The 24,165-nt window shown below is 41.3% G+C and overlaps 1 protein-coding gene across 30 annotated transcripts in view; it reads right to left on the bottom strand.

Annotated features, from left to right (window-relative positions):
- MAGI1 (membrane associated guanylate kinase, WW and PDZ domain containing 1) overlaps positions 1-24,165 on the bottom strand; it is a 569,375-nt gene that overhangs the window by 26,900 nt on the left and 518,310 nt on the right. For 22 of the 30 annotated variants that reach the window (XM_057507786.1, XM_057507776.1, XM_036878361.2 and 19 more), the window contains 3 exons: positions 15,035-15,066; positions 5,119-5,335; positions 1,336-1,419 (listed from right to left, as the gene is read on the bottom strand). In XM_057507786.1, the coding sequence (XP_057363769.1) occupies positions 1,336-1,419; positions 5,119-5,335; positions 15,035-15,066 (333 nt within the window). The remainder of the gene's footprint in view (positions 1-1,335; positions 1,420-5,118; positions 5,336-15,034; positions 15,067-24,165) is intronic. The other 8 variants (XM_057507789.1, XM_036878365.2, XM_036878364.2 and 5 more) reach the window with 1 other exon arrangement.

The following is a 24,165-nucleotide window of genomic DNA, read 5'->3' as shown; positions in this document are numbered from 1 at the left end:
GACTCCATGGTTAAGCGCATCATAGGACTCCCATAAACACAATTTGAGAATGATATTTTCTTGAGCATGCTAGGGTAACAATTTTTTCCTTCTGTTCGAGTAGCTGGCTAAAGGGTATTTGCTGTAATAGCCTCACTGAAACAACAAATTGAATCAAGTTAGGTCTCTGTCCTGGGTTTACTCAAGCAAGAGGATTATTACCCAAATAGACCACGGGTGCTTTCCCGCCGAACACTAGGCTCTGGGCAGAGTCTGCCTTAAGTCTGCTGAGCCTTTCTGTGAAGCAGGAAAGGATCTCTGCAGAGACTTCCAGCCCAGACCCATTTTTCTGAGCATCATTTAACACAGGAGCTCTTGCCCATCCTACAGTGACACCAAATGTAGCAAGTTTCTGTTCTGCTGCTCATCTAGGTGTAAGCTGTCACGGTATGGGGGGCTAGGGCCAACCTACTTAGGCTTATCATACAGTCTAGCCCACACGAGAAAAAGCCTTTGCTTCTCTCAGATTCAATGGGAGGAGCTTCGTGTTGGAAGGAAGATGCCCAATGACAGCAAGGACACTGAAGATGTCGGTGAAGAGCCACAAAAACACGATACAGGCACGATACACCAACACGTAGACATGTTACAAAGAAAGTCTTTTGGCACTTTAACATGACACTCTCCTGCCAACCAGATGCCAGGTACCCAAATAAGTAACTTTGATGATAAGTCAGTACCAAACTGTATTACAGAATTGTGGAATTTTTCTCTTCCATGGCCTCTGCTGCCACTTATTCCCAGAGGCACTGAGGTTTCTAAACTACCCTTGTAAAATGGTTTGTTCTCTTCCTTATCTCAAGCAGATTTTATTAGATTTAAGTTTTTAGGAGTCAGAGGGAAGAACCATTTTTCTGATATTGAGAATCACTCTTTTTTGAGAGAGAGAGAAAGGCTAAATCAAAAAGAGCTAGGAAAATCTGGGCCAATTTTCTCCATTTCTTAAGCCCTTGCACAGGAAACAATCTCAGCAGTTAATCTCCTTTGGTAACATCAAGAACAACTCAATTAAAGCAGTCAAAACACTTCCTTTGATAATTAGGAAGAATGGAATCACCCGGTTTGCAGAAACCTCCTGGTGTCTCCATTACTACAGACATACATTTCCAGACATCTAAAACATGCCCATCTCTTCTTATTTAGTCTTGTCTTTGGTCTATCATGCCCCAACACTTCCGCTCATGACATTTTTTTTCTTCGCCTCCCTCTTCTGAGTTTCTCCCCAGCACCCCAGACAAATGGCAACATCAAACAGGATGAATGGTAATGGAGAAATAGTTTTCAGTGGATCCTTACTCTGGCATTCTCCAAAATTCGTGGAATTGATTTCTCTTTCTCTTTCACCCTTGCTCAATCCCGATGTAGGCGAAGGTGACATAGCTGGAATATTAATTTCACAATTTTGCAAAGCTTAATGTATGTGCTTTCTCTTGTTCATTTTAATTTAGCTTTGATTGATAAGGAACATGCAGTTAAGCTTTCACAGTAGAGGTCGTGGCTGTGGTGGATTTTCAGACTATAGTTTGATTCTGTTTCTTTTTTCCCCCTTTTTTTCATGGTGCTTTTCTTGTCAAAAATCTAGAAGGTACAACTGTACTGTGGAGAATTTCATAGAACTACCATTACCATCTTGGACTCTTCATATTTAATCATATCCTAAAGTACGTATTCTTGCATGACCTTGTTTTAATCATGTCATGAATTTTTGGTTTGTCTAAACCCTTATCTCCTTTTAAGAAAAAAAACAAACTATACTTTGTTTTGTGACAGGGGTCACACTCCAGCACTTACTTAGAAAAGTATCAAGTTCCTGATGGAATCCATGCGTGTCCTAATACCTGTTCAGATGAATTCTAGGCACTTCAACCAGAATAGTCTTTCATCTAGAGTCAAATCATCAGATCTGGTGAAGATCTGAGCAAACACATAGATAAGAACTGTCATAGCAGCTCTTAAAATCTAGAATTACATCCACTCACTATGATAAAGGAGCCCATTCACCGATTCCAAATCTTAAGCACGTCTCTCCAGAGCAGGACGGATAGGTTTACAATGTTGGTAAATATGACAGCTTTGACATTTTTTTTTCTCCTACCAAACTGTGTTGTGAACAGGTAAAATTTCACCTGCAAGCTTTGGACTTTCTTTTGTAGCAAAGTGGACTTTCTTTTGTAGTATCTGGTGGATACTACCTGGTCTTGCTCAACATACACTAGTAAATTGCATCAATGTCATTTTTAAAGATATGTGCACAATTGCTATGTTATCTAGAGAATATACAAAATGGGCAACATGGTTTTAAAGGACTTCCATGCTTGCCTTTGTTTCTAATTAAACATTTAAGTTCTTCACAGGGATTTGCTAATACATCTGCGGTTCAGGTTTATTTGTTTTGATACCACTGCTCTGACAGATGGCCCTATCAGGAACATGATATTTTACTCAGCATTTAGATCATGTAAAGGAATGTGATCAGAGATTCCATTAATCTTTGTACTGCCCTACCCAATAAAATGAAACATATGAACAAAAAGGGGAAAATATGGTACAATTAAGGGGCTACTGACTTCAATTTTTCTGTTTTCCCTGGAGTGCTTTGCTCATTTTAGTATGTCTTAGCGGGAGGGACAGGGAATCACATCTAAAGAGGCTGCATGCTACATTCCACACCCACCCCCCCACCCCGACAAAGACAAGATAAAAAACAGCCTATGGGAATGGCAAAAACTGATCTGGGATGAAGCAAAATGCTGATTAAAAGGCAAGATTGATGCAGGTTCCTTTGTAGGTGCTGTGAAAAGAGGAAAATCGGTGAATGATACTGAGTAATTACCGTGGGGAGGTGAAACCTCCTTATTATCTCATTTGGCAGAGAGAAAGAAATCCATGAAAATCTTAACATCAATTAGGTTGCTACAGTCCCTCAACTATGGAGCTCCAATCACCAAAAAGAAATTGATTCGCATGTGTGCTGCTCAATCCTATTCCATAGATGTTAAAGTGGAGGCACCAAGGTGGCAACTATTTCAAATACTCCACACTGCCCGCTGAGCAATTTCAGTGCTTTATTAAATAAGCAGCTGGCTGTATGGCAAGAACACTTTTTTTCTTTTTTTCGTCCTTCTGGTGCAAATGTTTTTAAAAAACTTAATGAAATACCAAATTCTTAGGAAAGTTTGCTTCTATCAAGGTGAAAATGGCATCTGAGTTGGCGTTAACTTTTAAATGATGCGTTAGAGGTTATCTGTCCATCTGTGGTGGACTCACCAGCACTTCAGAACGTGATTTATTTTATCACAAAAAGGTTCCTACATGGGAAACTCAGTCATAAATGTGTACCGTGTTGAGAAAAGCAGGGGCACGGTCAATAACGCTCTATCTCAACATCAACTGAAGTTGGGCCATTGATTGGAGGAGCCACATGGTTAGCAACAAATGCGAAAGGAATCTGAAAATAGTCCTCTTTGGAAGACGTTTCTTCCCTGAAACCACTACAGTTACTGAGAAGGTGCAGTGAGAAGAGAGCCCAGGTTCATGCTTGTGAGGGATGTTCCTAAAGGGGCTTCGTTCCCTTTGGCCTGGTGTCAGGGTACTCTAAGGGGTCCTTTTAGTCCAAGGACTAAAGAAATCCCTTCTCAAATTAATCGGCCTTTGTCAGCACATTGAACCTCTAACCTCTAGCCAAAGCAGCCTATTTATTCCCCACACAGTTATAGTAAGAAGGCGATGATATTTCTCCCTTGAGGAAGAAAAGGACAAAGGGATCCCTCGTGCCTTCTAGAATTCGATAATCAGCAAGACTCGAGACTTGCCCTGTGTCCCGGAACTGCTGAAAGTCATCCAGTAGTGTGGCCAGCTTTCCTTCTCAGACAGGGATGCTGGCCTCCCTCCCATTTGGATGGGGTCACAGGGGAGGAGCTTCAGGCAGCAAAGGACGTGCTGCAGGGCCACATCCTAGCGGGCCGGCAAGAGGCGGGAGCACCTCCTGCCACCTCTGTACCGTGGACCCCCCAGGGGACTCTGCCTGAGTGAGAACCACAGCTGTGGCTGGAGAGGAATCCCCTGCTGCCGGGGGGTTAGGGCAATGAGGATAGGCAAGAAACTGTTCTCTCTTCCCGTTTTAATCACACCCTACACCAAACTTGGCCCCCTCCCTCAGTAAACAGTCTCTCCCTGCCCCTGCCAGAAAGAGAAAACAAAGTGCATATCCTTCATAGTTGCTTCATCCTGACTAATCATACTCAAGAGAAAACATCACTATTAGCAACAGCCAAAGAAAAAGAGGCCAACTGGCATCTCTTAAGATTAAAGCATTTTAGGGACTTTCATGGGTAATCGTAGGATAAATAACTATTATCGTGGATGGTCTTTGGAAAGGATTTCATAATAAAAAGAAGTTAAACAAGGAAGTGATATTAGGTTTGTAAGAGCCAAAAAATCCCAACATATGCCATCACTTGTTCATACTTATCAAAAAGGTGAAGCCAAAGAAACACACTTAACCATGGCATAAATAATTAAAGCACAAACCACTCACTCTTTTTTTTTGTTTTAAGGGGAATGTTTAGAAAGACTGATAATGGTAAACAAACAAATCAAAAACATAAAAAAACTATGAAACAAAGAAAAACACTAGTCTTCTTAAAACCTAAGAGACCACAAGAAAGCATTTAATTTCTTCTCATTACTCCTGCAATGCAAACCAATCAAATTTATGTTCTATTTTATATCAGAGCTGTTTTACAAGAGCACACCACCATCTCTATGTGGAAAAGAATTAATGAGACAGCCGCTCTTATCTGCCACTTCTTTTAACTGAAGGACAAATAAATCCAATTTTATCTAGGTCCTCTATTTGATGGCCATCCCTATCTATACCCCCTTCCCTAAACTGGGAGACATAATGGAGCCTCTGTGATACCCAGCAGATTCTACTGTGGCTCTGAAAAGCTTTCGCCTCTCTTCTTGATTTACCTCTAACCAGTTTACACGCTGATGATCTATTTTTAATAAGCCTCGAGAGAAAGTTGGAGCCCTGGGTCAGGGTCTCAGGAAGACAGGAGCCAGGGTGCTACTCACGTCGGTTTTCATACATGCTCCTGGACTGGGCCCAGATTTTAAAAGGATCTGGTTTCCTTTGCCCAGAGCTGTCGGTTTGATCTGGAGCTGGGGCCTCTGCAGGTGGGTACTCGGGGAGCGCCTGCGTGCTGTGGCTTGGGGATGCTGTGTGCAAGCTTCGGTGGCTGGAAACACTGTGCTGAGAACTATTCTGGCTGTCTTTTCTTTCCAGTGGTTGCTGAAAGTAAGCAAGTGAGAGGGGCAGGAAGAGATGATTATTATTGGTTCTTGAGTGGGTGTCTCCCATCAGCTTGTCTTTGTTCAGCACTTCTGAGCACATATACATAAATATATCTACAACATTTCAGCTTCTCCCTTTCTCCAGCTAATGCTGAATGCAGATAAATCCCCAGGTGATTGGCAGACAGAGAGAGGGGCGGGCAGGAGGGAAGGACATAATCACAAACCATACTGCTCCCTGGGCTGGAGCGGAAAACAAATCCAATTTTCATGTTAGATTCTCAGCTAAGACATCGGGCTCATATATTACAAGATACAAATTTAACATCCTCGATTCTCATTGGTGTCGTTATAAAAGGTCCTGGGGCAAGGGTAGAACTGGGGCGACCTCTGGAGAATGTTGCAATCACCTAGGTGAGAGATGATGGCGGCTTGGACTGGGGTAATATGGTAGAGGTGGAGAGGAGTGGACAGATTTTGAATATATCGTGATGGTGCAGCCAGCAAGATTTGCTGATAGGTTGCAGAAGGTGTGAAGAAAGGAATCAAGGATGACTTCAAAGTTTGGGACACGATCCAAATGGAAGACTGAAGTAGCCATTTATTAATAAGGGAGAGATAAAGGGGCTGATTATTTGGGCCTGTGCAGTTACAAGAATCAGGAATCCAGTTCTAGACTTACACATTTGAGCTTCCAATTAGACACTCACGTCCAGTAAGCAAATAGGTATGTGAGTTTAATGTTCAGGGGAGAGATACAAGATGTATCAGTTTTGCAGCCTGATTTTTTGACAAAATATGCGACACAAAATACCATGGGGGCATTATGTAAGAGGCTATAGTATCCAGAAGAAGCACAGCCAGGGCTGAATATGTTCCTTGGGACTCCAGGTATTGAATCTTTCAATGATAAAATATCCAACTCCTAAGGGTTTGCCATCAGTTCTAGACTATAAGGAATAGGGGTCAGATAAAAAAAAAAATCATGCCTAGCATTATATCTGCAGTGTATTTATAAGCATATAAATATTTATTACATGAAGGACTTTCATAATTCTTAGCTGATCAATTTTGCAGGCATCACATTTCACCTCCTGCTCTCCTGACACTACTGATGTCTGAAAACCAAGATATATGAGTTGACCTCAGGGGGTCAGCCTTGTTAGATGTGCAAGGTGTCCGAAGGCCAAGTAGTATTCAATGGGAGAGAGTTTCATTTAAATTCCAAAAGAATAAGCAGGTTCCTGTTCCTTAAAACCTGCTCAGGAAAAGACCCTTCCCATTTTATGAAATGTTCTTTGCTGGAATGGCGACTAAACAGAGAGCAAATCCTAGTGAGAGGAAAAATCACAGGTGGGAAATAAAATAATTTCAGTTCATGTTTTCTCCAGTGAAAGACTGTGGTAAGTCCAGGTGTTTAGTTTCCCCCATTCAAAATAAAAATTCTAGAATTCTGCCTCCTACATAACAGATGCTACATCCCTGTACTTACCTAATTAAGAGCCTCATAAAGGGGCAGAGGACAGCAAGGGGTATCTCCGTCCTCTCTTACAGGTCCTGTATAGCTTATGTTTTTTAAAGTAACTTAAAAACCTTTGACCCAGAGCATTCGAGTTCCCTCAAGTTCTTTACAGCATCAAAATCCTCCCCTCGGTCTTACAAATCAATCCTACCCAAACTGTTCTTCCTTGCTCTCTCCCCCATAAGCACCTTCTCTCATTTTCCATTGTGATGGAAATGTCCAAGGTCCATTTTATTTAAATCTTAGGTCTCTCTACTCCCTCTCCTTCCAGTCCCTGCTTTGAAATAAGTATCTGAAAAAAGTCCAAGAACAAAAACTTCATTTGCTTTTGATTATTACAGATTAGAGATCTGAATATAGGTATTGGCAAGGATTCAAAGTTTAAGAAAATTAAGCATGTATTTAATGAAGGTAAGAAAGACCAATTTAAAATTATACTTGGTATGCCTGTGGGAGAAATCTGAGGACCATATTGTAAGGTAGCACAGAGGTCTTGGTAGGACTGCAGGAGAGGCTTAATTCACTCAGACTCAAGGGAATGACATATTCTGGTAAAGATGCCAGAAGACACATTGATGTTTGGGCAGAGACAAACACCACCACTCCCCCATGTCACCACTGCTCCCTTTTGAGGGTAAAGTGCTCAGCTCAGACCTGGATGGATCGGCATCGCAAAGACTTGGAAAAGAACCTGGTTCTGCCAACTTCCACAGTGTCCTCCCCAACAGTGAACTGGGCTCCCAGGGCCAATTGATTTCTGCCCTAAAAGGTGAATACCTGCCTTCCTGCTTCCCCTGGAAACATGCTGTATATATTTTCATAGTCAGAAAATGTTGATGACAGAAACAATCTCCATTCTCTTTGACATATGCATGGAAATTTGTTTTTCTCTTCCACTGTAGTCTTTACAAGGGTCTTGATTATAAACGAGCATGTACAGTATCAATGGACTTCCTGTGGGTCCACACACTAGCGTGAAGAGAGAAGACTGGGATTGGGGTGGGTGCTTACCCCTCTTATACTTTCCCACATTGCCTACATTGATTTTATCATGTACAGGGAATTTTTTTTTAATAATCAAGACAAAGTTTAACATTACTTGTAAAAAAAAAATAAACCTTGGTAAGGAGAACAAATGGGGACTGTTTCTACTTTTTACATTTTGGTAGTGTTTTATTTTCGTTCTCCTTTTGGGAGGGGAGAAAGAAGATACTTCAAATGTAAAGACAAATAATTCAGTAGCCTGAGGACCTCCATCCATGTTTATCCTCAGAGTTGTATCCCTTCCTTCAAATGCCCACACTCCCTTGGTTCTGCAAATGGGTAACAAACGCCAGACTGTGGGGTCAGTCCACTGACACCAAATTCATTTCACAGTTAAAGTCAGTCTCTGACTTGAAGTTCTAGTCTCTTTCGTGGTGCAGATGCCTTCACAAAGCCTCACCAGGGTGAACTGCACTGCAGGATTATCTGAGGGAAATAGGACACTCCTCTTCCTGTCCTGGGTTACTCTGTACTCCCTGGGAATCTAAACTTGAACCTTTAATCTTTCTGGCAATCCTGTCCGACTATGAGAGTCTCACAGAAGGGCTGGACCTTCTCCCTGCAGAGGATGCTTTTACACACACACACACAGGCTTCGCATGGCCCCTTATGGGTTCTCAGGACCATTCGATGGCTGTCCCAATATAACAAATCTCTGCTGGGGAGAACCTGAAATTTTGAGTTTGACTGAAGAGATGATTTCACCACAACCAGAGTGTGCAAATGAAGTCTACTAGGAATGGCCCGGGCCACTTTTCAAGTTTTAACACCCTTTCTCACCTTCTGATAAATGACTCACTTAGCTTCGATTTAATAAGAAATGACAGATACAATCCGGAATGCATCTACAAAGCTGCCTCTCAATCATGTCTGCATGCCTTTTAAATGCCATCTAAATTTTGTTCCTTAATTTGGAAAACAGAAGTAAAGCAGCATCCTGAGGATATGCTCTAAAGCCTATACTACCGTGGAGCGACTGCTGACTGGCATATTCTAACCCATGCTAATGGGCTAAATACATGGAAATCTGGAAGCACTTGGGATTTCCCCCTGATGAGATTTAACCTCACTTTGTGTTTCTTCTTAAGTTCAATTACAGAAACTACTTAATTTGAAGGTACACTCTGTATTTAATAGCTTGGCACTCTATGCTTTTTGAAGCTACGCTCTGTGTGTGTGTGGAAAAGTTCAAAATATGCCTTTCTACTTTCTGGGAGCATGCTAATTAGTGATGAAGTTGTCTTTTATCTGGTTAGAGCTCAGAATTGTCCAGGGTAAAAGCAATGTTTATATATCTCTCAAATTAAAGGCAACTTGTATGGCCCTTTAGCAGTCTGAGTTACCTCCCAGAAGACCTCGGGCAAGAAAAGACTCCCTTCTGAACCTTAGTTCAGTTACAGCACAGTGTCAAGTGTGCATCTAGTGTGACTACCTTTCACCTCATTTTTCTAGGAGAGAAAGTAGTCCAAAGAATCTGTACTTAAAGGTACACTTAAAAGTCTGTTCAGATGATTTTCTGCATACCAAGGACAGAGAAGGAGCAAGAAGCTAGCACACCAATACCAAGATACCCAGACTAGGTCCTCATAAGTACCTACCTGCAATAAATTTATTCACTGATACAATAAATACATACTGATCACCTACGGTGAGCCAGATTCTGAGGGACACAATGTGTAAGAAAGAGAGACATGGTGCCTGAGCTCTTAGCACTTAGATCTGTGTGTCTAGGTGTGTGTGTATGTATGGAGACAGCTATTAAATCAAATAATCATAGAGGATTGATAACAACAAGTTGCAATGTACTTTAGATAGGTGGCAGGGAGAGGTCTCTGGGAGAACATTCCATTAATGGAAGAAGCATGTGCTAGGTCTTCAAAGCAGAAATGAGCTGGGACTGCCTGAAGAACGGAGGAGTCCAGAGTGGCACAGCAAGGCTGCAGGGCAGCCTGCGATAAATCTGGCGACTAAACAACACAAAGGCCTTCTCAGCTGCTTGAAGGAGTTTGGGTTTCATTCTTAGTTCAGGGTAGGAGGAATCCATTAATTAACTTAAAGCAGGAATGTGTCAGGAGCCGGGAACAGGAAGAAAAGCAGAGAGCCCATCAGGAGGCTCTTGGGCAGTCCTAAGCCGAGGTGACTTATTCTAGGGGAATAGAGGTGACAAATTCAACAGGCACTGCTGAAAGACTGCGGCGGAGGAGAAGGAGATCTTAGAAACATGTATTTCCATTCTCAAGTCTCCAGCTGGAGCAACTACTTAGAAAGGTGTACCATGTACTGAGATGGATACTAGTACTCAACTCTGATTTTTGTCACTATGTTGATATTTCTGAGGCAAGATTCTTATTGCTGAATATGAAATCAGAGCCAAATAGGAAGAAGGAAATAGGCTCAATTTTGAAAACTCCATAAAACTCCTTGGCCACACACTAGCTGTGAACTTGTGTCATAAGACCTTTTAAAAATAACACTATACCAGGCTCCCTAGAGCAAATGATTTCCTTACTACTGACAGCGGAGGGAAATCGGGAAGATGCAATGGAAACAGGAAAAAAATCAGCTCATCAGTATTTCACAGAATGATTTCCAAATGGAGATACTTATAAAGGGAGCTGAAAATATTTGGTTGGAAGAGCAAATGAATACAGACAGCACTTAGAAGCTTAAATGATGAAAAGAATTCATGTGGCTTAAAAATGACAAATCGATCCATTTTAAAGCAAAATTATTTGCAGTTCACTTATCTGCCAAGATGGAGGGCCACTGCAGCGATTTACATGGACAACAGGAAAAATTCCAAGTACTGATGAGATACTCAGGCCAATGTCATTAAAGGTTGTGCAGAAATCAGAGACTCAAATACAAGCCAAGGTGGAGGATAGTCCTTCCTTTTTTCTTTTAGCATTCATGGGTCTAAGGCAAACTATTTCTTCCAAAAAGGCAGGTGAGAGGAGTTAATGGAGAAGAAAAAGAAGGTATCGATTGGATATGAAAATTACTTTTAGTTCAACAGCAAAATCTATTCTCTAGCCTTAGAAGGGTTGAGTTTATAAGTTGCTGTGAGAAGTGAAAGGTAAGGAGACTTACTCGAGCCACCGTGATCCTTCTCCCATTTAATACGCTCACTGCTTCTCCATGCAGCCCTAGGAATGCTGAAGGGTTGTATTTACAACCTGGTTTTGGACAATTGGCATTGGGGTGCTAAAACAACCATTAGAGTTTGAGAAAGAGGCAGGATACATAAAACTGGATGGTTCAGGCCAGGCTCACTCACTGTGCACCCCATCTAAAATCTCTCCCTTAAATCTCTTAAGGACTGGTGGTCAGAAACATCTGTAGCATCCCTTGCAGGGGAAAGGAACAGAAGACAATGGAACATTATTTCTGTCATTACTGCTACCTTTCAGCGTGCTGTGTTGGCTACAGTTGGTTGAAGAGACTGCCTTGCTCACCATTCTAAGAAAATTTGTGTGAGAAGTCTTTTGATAACTGGCAACATTGTGTCCTTAGTGAATATGGTATGCATTCTTTGATCTGACAATAACAGCTAAGTAAATAATATGGTTTCCTACATTGTTCAGGCCTGGGAACTCAGAAGAATTCTACAACTCAATCATAGCTGCTAACTCAGGTTGAGTCCTTTCATGGCTTTGTATGATGACTTCATTTAGGTTTATTGTAATTAAGAGCTGAAGGGTTTTTTCATTATGTGTGTACTGGTTCTATATTATGTTTCTGCTTTGTTAGCTTTTGAAAGCATATGTTCACCTGACTTTGGGCCCCATGAGGAGGGCCTGTATAGGTCTGTCTGTCTCTGCGGTTTTTGTTTGTCTCTCCCAGGTGCATGAGGGCAGGGATGTTTTCTGTTTAGTTCCTGGTGTACATTGTCACTGGATCTGGCACATAAAAGATATACAATAAATACTTGTGGATGGAACAAATGCACAAAAAACCATGGTGATTTGTGACAATGAATCCTTTTTTAGAAAGGAACAATCAATAAATTATAAGTGCCAAGAAGAAAGGTGCCATGAACCTTTTATTTATTATATTTCCAGTGCCTCATACCAAACCTGACACTAAATAGGTTCTCAGTACTAATGTGTAAAATAAATGGATAGGTGGATGAGTAGATAAAATATAAGTGTATAGATGGATGAATGGATAGATAAAGATGGACAGATGGATAAATGGACAGATGGACAAATGGAGGGAAAAAAGGAAGCAACACCTGGGAAATGAACTAGGGAGAAAACACAGGTGAATAATGAGTTAAAATTAAGGGTTTGGTGTAACAAAGTTTTAAATTGTCACACACAAAATCCTTCTGTGTGATGTAGACCAAGAGTCTCAGTTAAATAAGTTTCCAGTCAGGATGATTAAATTGGGCCACAGAATCAGTTTTCCAGTGAGATCTAAAATCTGACAGCAAATATGTCTTATTTTTGTCTCTCCTATTCGGCAGAAAAATCCTTGATGGTTTGGATATCCAGGTACTAAATTCATAAAATTTTATCAAGACGCTGCCATTGTCCCCAATGAGTATATAAACCATAAATTCAACATTTAAACTAAATCTAGCCAGTGGAGTGGCTTATTAAGAAGGATCTGTAGAGGCTATCCAGAAAGAGAAACAAGATAAAAAAGATAGGCCCTACTGTTCTAATAAAAACCCAACTACTTAATTATTGAAAACATTTTTCTAAGGGTATGAGGGCAAAAGGAAGCTGTCAGTCACATGAGCAAGCCAACAATGTCAGGAATCTCTAAAACAAAAAAAAAAGCATGGTCTGGGGTTTTAAGATAGTATGGCCACAGAGCTAATGGTAAATCTAAGCCTATCACAACCCAGGCACAATCCGTGTGCATTTCATTACGTGGCCTGCATAACTGACCCCGTCATTATGTGACGGGCTTTCTGGAACCATGACATCCAGCTTCCCCATGCACTCCCTCCCACCCCACCAGAAAAATCCCATAATCATCTGTCTCTCTGGCAGGACATCATCAAAATTCAAACAGGGAAAGGGAAACAGCTTTCAACCCACCTGTACAGAGCTCCCACGGATCACAGATGTTACCAGTGCTCTACTGGCAGCAGCAGACCTTGGCTGATATCCCCCCATATTTTGTTTAGCAGCTGCCAGAGTGTGCCAGCAATGCTGTGAAAACCATCATCCCTGTCCTGGCACAGAAATCAGGTAAGGACAAGCCCCAAGCTGGGGGCTTGTTCTTTTCTAACCCAGCAACACACCAGTCTGTTTGCTTGCGGTGATTAAGAGCCAGCAGACTATGGGCAGAGCAGTTAACAGAGCTTTTTTCCTAGGAATGCAGCCTGAGTAATTGGCTTACTGCTTGCTAATGACATGGCTTCTACAAAAATAAACTGTCGTAGGGGATTCTCTTAACTGACTTGGTGGAATGCAGGCGCTATACCTGTTCGATACCCTTTGAGTTCAGCAGGGAATTCCAGAACACTTTGGGGAAGAAGGGATGTAAATGAGTCTACATGAAGCCTTTTGCACAGTAAGTGTAAACGGGATGCAAACCAAAAAAGAACACCTTGCTACCTGGGGGCCTGCTGCCTGTTCAGAACTACTCTCCCCCCATCCGCTGGCCCGGTATGCTCCTTTCAAGATTCCATTCCATGTGGGGGTGTGCAAAGTAAATCCGTGCATCATGTAGTGTGCTTGGCAGTGGGGGAGGAAAAAGCTCCTGCTAACTCAGGCTCATGTGACAGGCACATTTTCCACATTTGCTTCTATTTTTCTAAACGCTGACTAGGTTTCTGACTATGACCCAGGAGTGGGAGGACACATGTGCGTGCATGTACACACACAGACACACACACAGATACTGGCTTTTGCATCTCTGTGGTCCCAATGTGGGCACTGACAAGCACTCTTCAGCCGGACATTAACACAAACTGACAAGGGAAGCAGCCCTGAAGTCACATATTCCAATCACCACAGCACGATGCCACTGGAATCACATCAATTATTGCAGATTTCTCTTTGGAGAACTTAGGAGTGGGGCTTATGAATGTAGGAAGCTCCCTCTCTCGTCTCTTTAATAAACTTCTGCCTTTCTGCCGCCAGGCTTGGAGACAGGGAGAAAGAACTGAGCTGCAGCGGGGTGAGCTGCAAAGTTTTAAAGGTTCTCCTTTCCCGGTTGGCAGAAAGCTGTGAAATTTCCCTCCCCCAAATATTCTAAGCCACATGGAAGCACCCCTCTTTATCCTAATGTTAATGGATTGGGAGGCTTCTTTCACTCCAATCAATTTCATAGGCATTGGAGTTCCAGATTTTGAGTTTTTAAGCAGCATTTTACCGTGTTGCCATTGCCCTGAGAGCAGAAGCTCACACCACCAAGGAAAACACTATAGCCTTTAAGCTATTAGCTAACATGTCAACTAGGTAATGCATCTTCAGGGAAACCAGATTAGAAAAGACAGCAAAACATTGATTTTTTTTTTTTTTTTTTTTTTAGAATCCTATACCTGCAGCATAATGCTGCTAAAGCTAGCAAAACAACAAAGGACATTTCGGCAGTAAAGGAAATGTCTTATTCTTAAAGCTGGGGCAGTGAACATCATTCCATGTGAGCATGGACGTATATACAGCGTAGAGCAATTTTTCCTTAAACCTACAGGCTTTTTAATTTTGTAAATAATTCATCATCTAGTGTGTAAGAAAGCTCAGGGAGCCATCTACCCATGTGAACGGCTACAAACACCAGTTGAGAGCAATGCTACCCAGGGAGCAGGTGGAGCCCCCCCTTCCCCAAAGGAAACAACAGCATTTGTATCAAGTTAAAGCATCTAAGATACTCATCCATTTGAATGAGGGTTATGATACATTTATATAGAAAAGATTCTAAACATGCATTCTTACTCTGGCTCTTGCAGCCTGCCCACAAATCACTAGCCAGTTAAAGACATGCCCAAATACCTACTATACCAAATAGATCCCTAGAACTTAAAAAAATGAGCCTCTCCACCCACCCTGCCCTCTATTGTCTCCCCCATCAGCTCTAAAACACATTTAGTGAAGTCAAACCAGACAGGGTCCCTTCCCACCACCAGCCCCCACCCCCCAAACAAGCACCAAGTAACTGACAAGTCCTTACCGACTTTGGGCTCTTCTTGGCAACTGGCAGCCCTGGAAAAAAATGCAACAGGGAGGGAAGGGGGGAAGAAATCATTAGCATATAGATGTTACCTTTTCCTTAAAGAACAATCCCCAGGTGTTTCACGGCAACCTAGCCATCTGCAGAGTTATGTCAGATTTCTCCCCAGCATCGGAGTTACCAGGCTGTTCATATCGAATCAAAGCAAAGGGAGGAGGAGGGCGAGAGGCAGGAGATCTATCTGCATTAGCTATGCTGACTTGTACTGCAGCAGCCTGGAGGCTGGGAAAAGAAATTCACAGACCTCAGCGGCCTGGGAAATTGAACACTTGGACAGAATCTCAAATGCTCTTCTGGATTAAGAGAGACTTAAGTTACAATTAAGTCCAGGATATTTCCTTTCCTCACCATCCACTTGTCAGTTGAAGTGGACCAATCAGGACAGAAAAAGGGGTGTGTATCTAGTTTCAGAGGAGTACATGGTTAAAAATTTTTTTTAATTCTTTTTTTTTTTTGGCCTTTTCTCCCCCCCTCCCCTCCCTTTAGGAGAGGAAATGCCTCCTTTATTTGGATGGGCTGGACACCAGAACAAAGACGGATGCTCTTTTGCCAGCCCAGAACACAAATCCAAGTTGGTCTCGGAGCCCCTCCAGATCCCCAGCACACCTCCTACACATGCCAGTCATCCAGGCAAACTCCTATTCATCTTACTGGAAAGGACTTGAGGTGGGATGTGACCCTCAAGGGGAAAGCAGATCATTGGAGAGTGAAAAGGAAATTTCACAGAGCTGAGAGAAAAAGATAATAATGGAGAAGAAAGGCAAAGGAGACAACGGTATTCACTGAACCTCGCTGAACCTCTCTGGAACCCTGTCCTTAGTGGGAGGGAGAGAGTGAGAAGACATTGTTGATGTCACTTCTAGGGAAGTCAGCAGCCATTAGGGACAGATTTATGGGAGATCTGCCACCAGGGGAGTGTAGCAAAGGAAAGCTAGAAGGAATATAAAAGCATATAATGGTGTTTCGAAAGTAATCATTTCTGCAAGCTGCCTGCTCATTTCTTAATTTTTTTTTTCCATTTATTTCTGGTTTGGCAAGGGTTAGAATGCAAAATGCAGACTCCCCATATGCATTAGGCACAAAAGATACACTTGGGATCTGATGATTTTGCACTGGAAACATCAACCTTTTTTTAGAAAATGACCCCTAAGTGGTGTGATGATTTCAATTCTTCTGGAAGAGACTTGTCAAACCACAAGCTGCACTAAGCTCAGCACAACTAACAGAAGGCAATGGCAGAGGGGGAGGAGGAGGAAGCCATGAGAAGAGCCGGGCTAAGGCTAATGTGCCCCCTGCTAGTGAGCCTTGGTGGGGGGCACTCAGCATCAAAGGCAGTGGGACACTCTACTGGCAGTGCCCCACCCTGAGGGGCCCAGGAATCTGCAGTATGAACAAGTACTTCAAGAGATTCTCATGCAGGATTCTGAGGACCACATTTAAGGGAATTCTGATGCCAGAGAAAGATCATTATTCTTTCAAGTCAGACAAACTCAGGTGTGCAACCTCCAACCATTCGTTCTAAGGCCCTCTCTGCCTCCACTTCTCCATTTACGAAATGGAAATAATAAGACTTGCAAGATTGTTATGATAATTAAATAGACAAAGTGTTTAAAAGCCTAACACACCTGGTACAGAGTAGGCCCTCAGAAGTCAACCTCTGTCATTTTCCTTACGAAGTTACCACCACTCCGAAAGAAAGGTAACAATATCTTCTCTAACTGGGGACAATCATTTGCCTCATATATTTAAATATAAAAAATATTGTAAGGGAAATATTTTACCTATAGATGAGAATAACTGTGTTGACCAATTTAGATATGTCATTATTCTTTAAAAAATGTGTTCATTCATGTGATTCCCTTAAGGAGTATCATCAAGTTAATTTAGTGTGGGTCATTGAACACACTAAAAAATTATATATTATACCCTAAAATTCAGATGTTTCCCTAATCCAGATTGACCTGCTTAGTTAATTGGAACAAGCACTGTTTCTTTGTAGCTTTCCCTAGCTTGACCCAGGTCCCAATGACCCTCTATAAAAGATGTGGTGCATCTCCAACTAGGTAGGAGGGGTCAGGGAAAATGGCTTCCGTCATTTATAAAACTCTGACCACCTTAACTTGTCTATCTCTTAAGATTTCATATGTAAAGGAAAGAGAGCTTTTTATTCTTTATCATAGAGAAACACACATGCATTAGAAGGTGGGTGCATGCCCAAGGACACTCACTGTAGCATCGTTCATATAAACAAAGCCTAGAAAAGACCAGAAGTTCTGATTAAACTGTGGGACAGCCAACCTATAAAGCAGTCTGCAGAGGTTCATGAGTAACAATGTGGACTGTCTCCAAAACACAAGGTTGAACAAAAGCATATGCTGCAGAGTGGCAGGTACAGGAGGAAATGGGTATCAGACACACTCACACATATGCCCAGCATTCGCCTCCCACGACTGCCCACACGGAACTGATAACTGGGGCATTTCTGGTGGGACAAGGAGTGGCTGGGATTGGAGGCACTAGCTGATGTGGACTTCAGCTTTAATCTAGAATTCTTCTCTAAGAACATCATATTCACATCTTGTTGAAGCAATAAAATATTAATTGAAAAATAAACATTAAGTAATTAATGGTCCTTCTATAAACTGTACAAAACCAAGCAGTGTGAAGCACACTGAGATAACCAGTTCCAGTCCATGGAACATTCCAAAAGGTCGCAGCTCAAATGACTCGACAAACTCGTGCAGAACAAGAAACATTTCTTATAATTTTTAGACTAATTTGTTCCTCTTTGATGGCTAGTTGACCTTTTAAAAAAGTCACACCTTTTACACCAAAAGTGCCCACAAATCAGTACTTCAAAAGTAAAAAAAAAAAAAAATCAAAGGATGCTACTTGACTTCTTTTTAAAAAAGAAGTAAAATTTTTGTTTTAAGTCCATATAGTCATTAAATCTTAAAGTTTAATGAATATGAATGCTGGAACAAAGCTCCTGCTTTACAATTTATAACTTATTTTAGCCACAACTATTCATATGGATTGAAAACAGCTAGATGGCCTGATGGAAACACTCAGGTAACCGTTTGGCAGAATTCTCCAAAACCTAGAAATCACAGCATGTGGCTCTTGTCTAGCAAGAGTTGACTGCAGGCCATTCCCATACTGGATGGGCGACAAAAATCAGCATGATCTCACACGTCACGGCAGGTCGATGGTTTTCCTTAGGACAAACGCACACACTGTTCCCAGGGGCAGCAGGAAGCGTATATTGTATAAACCGTGTCACATATTACACCTGAGACATATGGGCAGACACAGCACCTGTCCTGTTGGGCTCATCTGCTCCCTTTGGGGAAAGGAAACTGAATACTGAGAATAAACAGAAGAAAGAGGCCATGGGATGGCACCATCTGCTCATAGAGCCTAGAAGGGGGCAAATGCTACTTCAAAGGGATCCCCGAAAACTCTCATGGGTGTGTTCACAGTGTCAGTCTAACAGCCATCTACAGAAGTGAGAAAGGCTGGGGCCTGAGTGTCTAAAGTCTCCTGTGAAAAAGGTGCCCCTTTGGAGAAAACAAATGGCAAACTCCCTGCTAGTTGGGATCTGACCGATTAACACAAGGAGGACGCATCGCTTTTCTTTTAAATATCAAGGCCATAAATGATGCTACTGAACATGTTCTCATATAACTAAATGGCAAATGTTATTCTTAGAGAAATTTTCTGACAGTTGTAGGTAAAACTTTATGAGGAAAGTAAAAAAAAAAAAATAATACACAAGCATTTGGAAACAAAGACTAGAAGGTAATACACCAAAACAGAATGTTCTTTGGCTCATGGGATCATGGATGGATTTATTGCTTATTTTAGTATCTTCTACAACAAGAAAAGGTTTATTTATTTATGAACACACATATACCCATACACACACACACCACAATAAACAAAAGTCTATGCTGTCTTTTTAAGTAGGATGAATGAAGCAAATTATAGAACACATTATTGTATTTTTAAATCTCTAGAGCCATCACAGAACTCTATATCCTCTAAGAATTGCTTACTTTTTCCCAAAAGGAATATATACATAATAGAGTTTCTTTAAACACCCAGTTGAAATTAAGATTTATGTTTGGCCTACTGACTAAATGGAAGCAGGGAAGATGTCTGATAGCTTGGGTGGGCTACCAGGGGAAGCCAAACAGAAGCCAACCAAGCACTGCCATTTAGGCAGCGAGAGTAACAAAACAAAAAAGCTGCTGGAAAAGAGATCAGACTTCACCAGACCGAATTTCCTCTAGGTTCAAAGGAAGTGAGGCAGTCAGCCAATCTCACTAACTGAAAGAATCATGAAAAATCATGCAAAGGGTTTTGAAAGGGTGAATCCTTTTGTCATAAGCACAGCGGATCTACACGTAATACGAATGTATTGTGTCTTTCACTTACATTTTTTCACTGTGATATTTGTTTCCCTTTGGTCCCTAGATTTGAGCATTTTAATGGAAATATTTTAGTTTCTTCCTCAGTATGAGATTCTTTAGTTTTGTATCGCAAAATGTTCCATTAAAAATGGTACTTGTGCTCAATCAGGTTATGCAAAGTACCAGGAGCAGGGGACCGTGATACATTTTTAGAGAGACGTTCAGTTACATAGTTCATGGAGACCCCTGAAAGCCACAGTAAAGACAAGACTACGAGAACTTGGGTGGGGGCTCGTCTCAGATTTAAAGAGGACAAGACTATTCCTGAGCACATTTTTATTTCAGACACTATTAGCCTTCTCTCTTCTTCTAAAATCGATCAGTACATAATCCTAAATGCAGGACTTGAAAATTATAGCTGACTCTAACTCAGTAAATTAATCGTTAGGAATGTGTATTAGGGAAATATGTGTAGAGTCTCACAATATCTGTGCAAAAAGATGTTCAACACAGTATTAATTAAAGAAGATAAAAATTGGAAACAGTCTAAACTTCCAGGAACAGACGACTGAGCAGTTATATCAACAAGATGAAAAATTATGAATCAATTAAAAACAAGCATAATGAAGAATATTTAGACATGGGAAAACAGTAATGATATAAGACATGAAGAGTGGGACAAAAACTGTATAGAAGATTCAAGGCCATTGTTAAAAACCAGATATATGTATGTAACACATACATCATATACCCAAAGACAAGAAGGAAAAGTATTAAAATATCATTTCTGAATGCTAGGATTAAGAGGTGATTCGTGTCTTATTTTCAGTATTCCCCAAGTTTTCTATATTTTACAGACAATATAGCTATAACCATCAACAGCACTACTGAACACTGCAGGCATACTGAATGAGGCTAGACAACAGTTATATACTTTCTGGCTTTAGTGCAGTGCTAGATTAAAAAATAACCAGTTTATTCTAGCTCTCTCTTCGCCCAGTATGAGTACCATTTCTCCTCAAGCTTCTGTGCTATAAATTATGGGGGCATGATTGAAAATGGGATAAAAAGCTATTAAAGGCTTTCTCAAGCAAAGCTTCATGGAAGCACATCCCCAGCACATGGCTATAGTGTTAGATGCAATTTCTAGGGTGAGGCTGACTTCAGCTATGTTTGTGCCTCTGGTAAGACAGAGCACAGGAAATACTTTTTTCTGCAAATAAAAAGGATAATGAGAAGTATCAAGCAGAAACAGAGAAGTTGCATTGTTTGCTTCTCCTGCTTTCTCAGGAAGATCTAAAGGGCACATCTAAAATTTTTCTGAGGAGAGAAACTGCATTAGAGAACACACCAGAATACAAATATTTATCAGCCAAAAGTGCTGCTGCAGGAAAAAATAATGAACCTAGTAGGTGATGCTTTTATTGGTGAAGGGCGAAATAAGGTGGCAAATCAAAGCACTAAGAGATCAAGGTACAGATGTGGAGCAGTACAGGAAAGACAGTGAGAAAATCTGTCATTTTTCTGGTCTCATAGAGTTGCTGTTTACTTCATTGCAAACTGGTGGCTCTAAACAATTAACATTAATGGCCAGTATCCCTTGTATGAAAAGCCATCTGTGCCATTCTCTGTCAATTGGTGTTTTGTATGTTTGTTTAATACAGAATACACAAACTATGAAATAAAATTTAAACTGCCCTTACCTTCCTATAAAATGCTAAGGACAGTCCAGAAAAAGGTGAGCCTGGTCAGGCCTTTATCCACTGAGGGCAAGAAGGAAATTAGGGGAAATTCACTCAATCAATTAACCAAACTGCTGAGGGCCCACTATATGCCAAGAGCTGGCAAGAAATAAAGCAATAAACAAGACCTACCAGGTCCTGTTTCCACAGTGCTCACATTCTGTGGGGAAACAGAGAATAAACAGCTTAGCAAATAATTTCAGAGTGGTAACTTTGGTGATAAAACAAAGCAGGAAAATGGAAAAAGCTGTTCCTGGGATGCAGAGCCACTTTATACTGGGTGGTCAAGCACGAACTTCTTCAAAAGACAGTATTTGAGCTAAGACCTGAATCCTGAGAAGGAACTGTCCACGTGACTATTCATCCATACAAGATTTACTGAGCTCTGCCGTGTGCCTAGCCAAGCATTACTGAAGAGATACAGGCAAATCAGACATGACCCTGAGCTGGGTAAGTTCACAGTCTGTCTTAAAAGAGGAATAAGCAGAGTAAGTTATAACTCAGTGTGGTCAGTGCTAAGAACCACGATAGAAGGAAGTGCTACTGCTCTTGGGAGCACCAGAAAAGAAAGCTGATCCAATGTGCAGAAGACAGCAGAAGGGATGAGCTGAACGCTTAAGGAGGACCAGCAATTATTTAATCATGGGGTCGTGGGTTGGGAGCTACATGCAATGATTGAATAATGATGATGACCTTTTTGAAAGTTTTTTTTTTTTAAAGCTAAATCAGTGGGCCAGTATAAACTCAAGGCCATGCTTAAACTAGAGTTCACTTTCACTGAAGGACCTTACAAACACTATATATCACAAAATTGAATCCATAAAACAAAATGAAAAGTGGTTCTAGTTTAGACATGTTTGATTTTTCTCTCCTCCTTCTGGGGAAGTACATCATCAACCCTGCAGTATCTTTTCAATGCAAATATGATAGCACCTGCTAAGGACAGGGATATCAGACCCAGTGTCTCCAAACAGTTGAAGACTTTCTTTCCTTTGGAGACCTAATAATGATGGTTAAGAAATGTTATGGCCATCATAATACAGAGAGGTGGCTGGACTTCAGATGTCTAGAGTAACTCCCAATGCTGTGGCAGTTGGCCTTTGATAAGAAGATTAAGGATATAGTTGTACAACTTTATAGCTATGGAGAAGTCTGCTTCAATTACACAGTACATATAGCCTAGTAAATATGTCCCGAAGAGAAATACATGGCTTGCAAGGCTGGTGACTGCTAATGGTTTACAGAGCCTTTCACCTCAAAGTCATAAGCTTTGGACTCACACAGGTAAGGAGAGACCCAAAGTCATTATTACTTGGAACTGCTCAAAAGCCTAGGCAAGATGGATGAATCGCCATCATGCAATTCCTAAGAGAGAAATGGTCACTTCGGAAAAGGCGTCATTGAAATAACATGAATAGTCCTATTGTTGACTCTAAAAAACAAGTGAAATGCACCTTGAAGGGTCAAAAACTCAGCTTCTCATTTGTTAAAAAAAAAAGCAGGTCTTCAGAAACAAGGATTGAGTGAAGAAATAGCTAATGAGAACCACGAGTTAGCCTTTGACACACATTTATTCTTAACTGCTGTCTGAGTTAAGAATTAATGTCATCCCTATTTTACAGATGAGAAAATGGAGACAATGACAGTTAAACAATGTGACCAAGGCCACAAAGTCAGGTGGGGAGCTGAGGAGACTTGCTCAAATGCCAAGCCTGTGCTTTTAAACATTACACCGCAGAGTCTCAAAGGCACTTAATCTATTTTGGATCATAGCTCATGATGAGGTATTAAATGATAGCGTTTAAACATTCAAATACATTCAGAGACAATTTTGCCTACAGCTTCACAGAGTATGTGGACATCAACCTGTAAGTCAGGGGGTTAAGGGATCCTGGGGTCATCACTGTGATGTGAATTTAGGAAAAACTTTCCTTTCTATGGGAGTCCAGGCATAGTCACCTAAGGTCTTAACACGTCTTGGACATTTTACTCCAAGTCACAGTACCAAAATCATTGGCCATTTGGGGCTATGCAGGCTAAAAATATAACACGATGGGTCTCTGAAATGGGGGCAGTGAAGCAAGTCTTTAAAGCTAAACAACCAAGAGGGTGCAGGCCTGTGAGGTAGAGTTTCAGAACTGGGCAGGAGCTTTATTTCTAGTTTGCAAATGTATTTTGACACCACTTGATGAAAGGATTTTTTTTTTAATTGGGGGTAGGAAAAAGATGGAGTGAGTCAGAAGTAGAGTGAGTTACCCTGTCTTCTCTCCAGAAAGGGAAAGAAAAAGACAAAGAACTGTCAACAAAGAACTGTCATTTGTCATGATGCACAGAGACCAACTAAACCAGGGACTATCCCTACCAAGATCTACTTTTTAAAGGTATTTAAGCCGGTTTCTCAAATGATTGCAGAGACGCTCTCTCACTCTATCTGGTTTGGAAATGTTTGTAATTTGAGTATTTAGGCGTAGCATTATACCTCAGTCTATGAGTGCTTCCACATTTGAGGAAGATTCCCAGGTGCCAGACTATCAGCTTGATTTTTCTACCACCTATATTTCAAATCTGAATTGCTTTTTGGGCAAATGCTTCAGGGTGGGTCTTGCTACCCATTCCTCTTATCAACAGTTCATTGAGGTCTCCCTGGGACAGGAGAGACTACTTGTGGCCTGGAAGCTCCATGGCCATTCCTCTGAAGTTGAAAGTTTAACTTTTAGTTGCATTGCATGTATGGGGGGGATGACAAAAGAGTAGCCCAAAATAGCTCAATGAAAGAAAAAAACAAAAATGATCAGGGTTCCCTTTCTGGGTTGGAAAACAGGACGCGGGGTGGGCCCTTATTTTAAGGTCGCTGGCCCTGAAGGGAAACCTATCACTGTAATTGGAGCTGAGAGTTTCTAGGTTTAGAAAAACA

The sequence above is a fragment of the Manis pentadactyla genome, chromosome 1, assembly GCF_030020395.1.
Source record: "Manis pentadactyla isolate mManPen7 chromosome 1, mManPen7.hap1, whole genome shotgun sequence".
NCBI classification, from domain to species: Eukaryota; Metazoa; Chordata; class Mammalia; order Pholidota; family Manidae; genus Manis; species Manis pentadactyla.
Note: the sequence above shows the minus strand (reverse complement) of the source record. Positions and strands in the feature narration are given on the sequence as shown.